The following is a 6330-nucleotide window of genomic DNA, read 5'->3' as shown; positions in this document are numbered from 1 at the left end:
AACTTATGTATCAAAATTTACTACTCTATGTACTAGCACAATACATGTCCCTCGTAAACATATGTTTTTTTAAGTGTGATCAACTAATTTAGACTTCCTTTTATGTCAAGATTAGGATTTGAATAAATTCTACTCAAATATAGCTGTGTATAATACAGCACGTAATTTAATATTGAAGCCAATAAATAATTTGTTGTAACAATCAAAAAGATGATATTGTGATTTACGTGATGGTCGTCATATGCCACAAATTTAATTTAATAAGGTAATCTTTTTATGCTGAAGAAAAAAAGTGTCTTTTATATTTGTTTGTTATAATTGTGACTTTGTGAGTCCGTTGGTTCAGTAATGCTTCTATACTAGAAAAATGAATGTTTCCAAAATAATTATTCCAATTAAGGGCTTATAATTAATTAATTTGATAATCCGATCAAAGTTCAGCTAAGAATGGAATTTGGATATAACCGAGGATCAGCGAAATAAAATAATTTTTAAAAAAATCAAGCTTATGCAAAATCAATTTAAAATTAAATGTAAAAAATAGACTTTTTTTTGCAAATTCAAAACCTAGAATTGAAAACAAAAGCTGATCCAACAAAATGTAGGTCTAAAACCAGGCCCCCAAGTCATGAGGAGAAATCGGAGGGGGCAGACATGTAGACCTTGCAACATCGCTCTCTGTGCACATTACCATGCTTCCTTCATTATTTTTCATATCCAGAGCATCGGCTTATTGTACACAGATCCAATCCACAAATTCATATCACAAACAAAACAGAATAAAAAAAATCAGAAAAAGGGATGAAGAATTTGTTCCTAAATCAAAATAATCGATTGAATCTGAAAACCTAACAATTTAGTCGGATCTTCAATTAGAACAAGTAAATCGGCTTTGAAGCTGAATCGAAAATCGATGGAGATAATAATGCGTAAATCAAATAGTGAAGGGAAAGATCTAGATCGGAATTGGAGAACTGATTTGTTTGGATTGAAAATTGTGTATTTGCGACTGGTATTTATAGGCGAGTTGATTAGCTAGGGCTTCACGGATTGATTGGTGGATCACCGGAAATGCTGTTTGTTGGGCCTGGATTGGGGTATGTATAACAAAATTAACTATGATTTTCAGCTGATTTATGACAGGGATAATACTATTATTTTAAGTATCAAAATATTAATTTTAGATAAATTAAATAATTCTAAATGTGGAGAATTTGTTTTGTAGAGAAAAATAATTTAAGTTTTGGTTTTATATAACTTTTATAAAATTAATGTCGTTGACTATTAATTTTTGAGATATTATAATTAAAGTTAAAATGTTAAACAAAACAAATAGCGTTAAATGTAAACTAAACGAGAGTTTCTCATGAATACTGCATATAATATTTATCATTTATGTTATCTTTAAAAACTATTTGTAGTTTTATAATTAATTATTAAAAAATATACTACTAGTATTTAAAACAATGATGAACACTTATTTCTTATTTGCCTCGTAGCAGTAGAGGATATTCTTGAATGATGAATCTTTGGTTACAAGCTATCTTGAGATTTTGATTGTTATTTATCATTTTAATACTAACATCATTCTATAATAATCCATAAGTCTTGGTTTTAAGAAATTATTGATTAAATTCGAATTAACAATGTATTCGTCACGATGAATTTCTATGTTTGATTAATTTTCCAATGGAGCTTTCAAAACATTGAAATATTTGTATTGTTATTATAACACTTGACTAACGTTAAATCAAAAGAACATTTTACATTGATTTGATACACATCTTGTGTAGTATACTATCAATTATTGTATAGTGTACGAGTTTTTGAGACATACGGTACGTACCTATAGAAAGTTATGCGTTATACATGGTAAATTGTTCACTCTAACCTAATTCTTTATAACCTTTTCGAATTGTAACGTTTTTGAAGAAAAACAAAAATCAATACCTATTTTTATTTGGTTTGGAATACGTAGTAGACGTACATGAGTTTTTACAGTAAAAAGATAAGTACTAACTAAAATACTGAAATAATATGAACGTATATGTTTCATGATGCATGCATTGTGGTGTTTAGTTTGGTGAATTTGATATGGTTTATTTTTATGATATGTTATTTGGTTGGTTTGAAGAATATTTAGTTTGGGAATAATAATGCTACGCTACGTATGTATAATAAATCTTGTCTTTTGATTTGATCAAATTAATCTCAATTAATTAAAACAACATGATACATTAAAAGTCATAAACTTTCACCAAATTCCGGTTTTTCCAACGAACTATAAAATTGGCGTATAATGTCACGAACTTTACGATCGATTGTCGTTTTCCCATGGCGGGTTTTTCCGACTATGAATCCAGCTGATGTGTCTTTTTAAGCTGACATGGCTGTTAGGTGTGTGTTGTGTGGATGGCGTGGATGCCAAATTTTAAGATGATGTGTCTTATCATCCTCCATCACTCCTCATCCCTACGTGTACTCTCTTCCTCCTCTTCCTTACCGCCGCCGGCAAACCCCGGGACTCAGATCCCGGCACCGACTCCACCATCACCGGAATCAGTTGACCTACTCTCTCTCTCTCTCTACAAACTCAAATCCCCCAAATCTCCCACCGCCACCGTAAGCAATAGGGAAAGACGGAGATGGTGGGAGGATCTCTCCACTTTGACAGTTATGGTTCTTTTTATTATGGGCTTATTGGATAAAAACAGTGTGGAAGACGACAGTTGCTGAAGCGAGGGAGCTGGTGGAGGAGGCGGCAACCAGTGGCGAAGCCACGTTGGGGCCGGGGGCTGGTCCCCCCATCAATTTGTCGATTGCCTATATACTCCCTCCGTCCAGAACTACTCGCACATTTCCTTTTCGGCACGGAGATTAAGGAATGAGTGTATAGCAAAGTCAACAATTGCGGCTGTAGGTGATAATTTTTACTAAAAATGGAAAGAGTGCAAATAACTTGGGACGCCCAGAAAGGAAATAAGTGCAAGTAGTCGGAGTATAATATATGCAAACCACACTGCTACTGTAGTATCTCTGGTGCAGTTGGTATGACACGCAGTCTTGCAATGCAGATGGTGCAAGTTCGATTCTCGCGGCAACATTTTCTCTTCTGTTTTTATGCTAGTCTTTTTTTCTTTTTTCTGATGCATATTTCTCTTTTTCTATATGCTCTAGTTTTTTTCTCTTTTCTTTATTCTAATGCAATATAATACTACTACTATGTATATTCCAATTCTCTCTAATGAAAATATTAAATATTAATTATTTTGAGCTTCCAACATCACCGACATCGAATAAATCCTATACTTATTAACAGTGACTTGGCCCCCGTCTTGAAATCCTAGCTTCACCATTGACGGCGACAGCGGTGAAATTCGAAAACTCAGCGGCGGAGGAGGAGCTTCGTGGAGGAGAGAATCCATATTCTCTATGCTTCTTCTTCTTCTTGCTTTCATGCTTGTAGTGAGAATTTAAGAAGAATTTGTTGAATACGTCGCTGCGTCTTCTCTCACTCATACTTCATTTCTGTGCCGACAGCAGAGGTGGTGATGGAGGCGGTGGCGGTGGCATTGTCGTCGCAATGAGATTCCGTGTTTCACACGTTTATAAATCCGTCTTCTACTCGTCTTTCTTTTTCCACGCTCTTTCCCGGCTTCGTTTCTCACTTTCTTCGAAATTGAACTTCGGTTCATATCATTAGTTTTCCTGAGAGTACTACTTTAGCTTCAGCTTGTGATATATTCAGACAATTTGGTACTGTAAAAGAAATTGAACTTCAACTTAGAATCTACAAGGTTAGGTTCTAAATATTATTTAATTGATTGATGGTTTAACAGATTTTGCTATATTAGTCACTTCATTTACACTCGTGGTCTCAATTGGTTGCTTGCAGCGAAAATCGCTTTGGTTTAGCTTTTGTGAAATTTGGGGATGCACCGGCCATGAAAAAGGCCATTGAGGCTTCTCCGATAACAATTGGTGGGGTGCGAAACTATAGTCGAGATAAAAGGTCCAGAAGTTTATTAGGTAATTCCCAAACTCCAAGAAAAGACTCTGTCTTTCTTTCTTTTATCAGATGTCTATTTTGTCTTTGTTTCATTTCTTCTGTCTTGGTTGCTGTTGATTTATAAATGCACAAGGGGAAATTCAAGCTTAAAAATAAGCTTGTTGGCATTAGACGTGTGAGATCTACAACGGGAATTCGAGAGGTGCAAAAATTGTTGCCGCCTGGGTTCAGCATTACTGTTTTCAGCCACATCTTGACGTTTATCCTGCCTCAGACCGTTGTGGATTGCATCAGGAAGGGGATCCTTACAGATGCTCGGAGCTCCTTCGAACTCTTTTTAAGGGCTTCCCAAGCTTCATTTGTTTCTGCACTGCGTGGCAAGATGAGTGTTAAGAAAGGGCTGGAACAAGTAATGGAGGACCCAAAATACCCGTTATGGATGGTGATAGAGTTGTTTTCAGCCACTTCTTGACGCTTATCCTGCCTCAGACCGTTGTGGATTGCATCAGGAAGGGGATCCTTAACAGATGCTCGGAGCTCCTTCGAACTCTTTTTAAGGGTTTCCCAAGCTTCATTTGTTTCTGCACTGCGTGGTGATCTTCTATGTATCTTACCCGAGGGCTCTGCCTCATCAGCTTCGTCACAGTCAACAATTTTTGCACCTCTCGAATTCCCAGTTGTAGATCTCACATGTCTAACGCCAACAAGCTTATCTTTAAGCTTGAATTTCCCCTTGTGCATTTCTAAATCAACAGCAACCAAGACAGAAGAAATGAAACAAAGACAAATAGACATCTGATAAAAGAAAGAAAGACATAGAGTCTTTTCTTGGAGTTTGAGAATTACCATAATAACTTCTGGACCTTTTTATCTCGACTATAGTTTCGCTCCACCAATAGTTATCGGAGAAGCCTCAATGGCCTTTTTCATGGCCGGTGCATCCCCAAATTTCACAAAGCCAAACCAAAGCAATTTTCGTTGCAGCAACCAATTGAGCCCAAGAGTGTAAATGAAGTGACTAATATAGCAAAATATGTTAAACCATCAATCAATTAAATAATATTTAGAACCTAACCTTGTAGATTCTAAGTTGAAGTTCAATTTCTTTTCCAGTACCAAATTGTCCGAATATATCACAAGCTGAAACTAAAGTAGTACTCTCAGGAAAACCAATGATATGAACTGAAAAGCCATCTACTCCACGAAGTGGCAAGAAGGTTGCAGCGGGTGCTTCATCAATAGGCCTTGGCAGAGGAACTACTGGCATTATCAATGCAAAAAAGCAAATATTAATGAAACAAATATAGAACAAAATGTTTTCAAAGGTTTTTAGGACACACACCGGACTTATTCATCAGGGGGTGTTCTGCCTCTGAAGCTGACCCAACTTTATGAACTGCTTTGTTTACGATCATAAGAATAATACGATGGTTCAAAGCCCCTCTTGTAAAAGTTACCGACCAGTCCAAGGGCATGTTTTGGCTGATCAATTCTGCAGAAACTGCTTGCTCCAGTTTCTAAAATTTGTGACTTAGTGCAGTCTTGGACTTAATCATCTGTCTGACCATTTGAATAACTTCGTTTGGATCTTTCACTAGGCGTAGGCATTTTTCAAATTTACTTACATCACAGCACGGATGCTTAGCCAACAATTTCTGAAACTTAGAGTTGGGTGATCAGTTTGATCGAACCAATTCAACAATAACCAAGACAGATAAAGTGAAACAAACATTATAAGCCATATATTCAAAACAATCAAAACTTGAGACGGAACGCGAAATAAAACATTCAAATATCACACAGCATCGAACCAATTCAGCATTAAACACCCAAAACAGATGAAATGAAACAAAGATCATTATAACCACACATATTCAAAGCTATCAGAACTTGAGATGGAATTCAAGAACAAAAATCAAAACTCTCATTTTCACATAGAACTCACCCTTGCTGCAATTGCTTCCATTCGCGGCCCGATCAACACGAGGAGATAGCGTTTCTTCTTCATCTACTGGCTTAATCACTTAAAATAGAATCCAAGAACACAAAACAAAACTCTCAATATCCACATAGCATCGAACAAATTAACAATAAAACAGCCAACAAACTCACCTACGCTGCCATTGCTTCCATTCGCGGCCAACAACACTAAGAGACAAAGCGCCACTCGCTTAATCACTTCAATTCGCCTAAATTTGAACAAACCCTCCCCACTCTTCAGTCCAGCAGCCACTGATTCGAGAATGACGGCCCCCATTTTATCTTTTCTCCTCATTCATATCAAACTAACCCCTTCTCCGCCGATCCTCTTCAACTTGTTT

General features: G+C 36.4%; 1 protein-coding gene, 1 long non-coding RNA gene and 1 other non-coding gene across 3 annotated transcripts in view; all 3 read right to left on the bottom strand.

Moving 5' to 3' along the window:
* Positions 1-597: 597 nt before the first annotated feature.
* Positions 598-707, bottom strand: LOC121788148. The gene has a single exon (XR_006047600.1). It is a non-coding gene; the product is annotated as a small nucleolar RNA snoR100 (small nucleolar RNA).
* A 3572-nt stretch (positions 708-4279) lies between these two features.
* Positions 4280-6330, bottom strand: part of LOC121786974 — a 20577-nt gene continuing 18526 nt past the window's right edge. Inside the window, exon 6 of the mRNA XM_042185564.1 lies at positions 4280-4493. Within this exon, the coding sequence (XP_042041498.1) occupies positions 4280-4493 (214 nt within the window). The remainder of the gene's footprint in view (positions 4494-6330) is intronic.
* On the bottom strand, positions 5424-6150 carry LOC121787169. Its single transcript, XR_006047288.1, has 3 exons — positions 6122-6150; positions 5955-6032; positions 5424-5664 (listed from the first exon to the last, which is right to left on the bottom strand). It is a non-coding gene; the product is annotated as an uncharacterized LOC121787169 (long non-coding RNA).

Source organism: Salvia splendens, chromosome 22, assembly GCF_004379255.2.
Source record: "Salvia splendens isolate huo1 chromosome 22, SspV2, whole genome shotgun sequence".
In the NCBI taxonomy this organism is placed as follows: Eukaryota; Viridiplantae; Streptophyta; class Magnoliopsida; order Lamiales; family Lamiaceae; genus Salvia; species Salvia splendens.
Note: the sequence above shows the minus strand (reverse complement) of the source record. Positions and strands in the feature narration are given on the sequence as shown.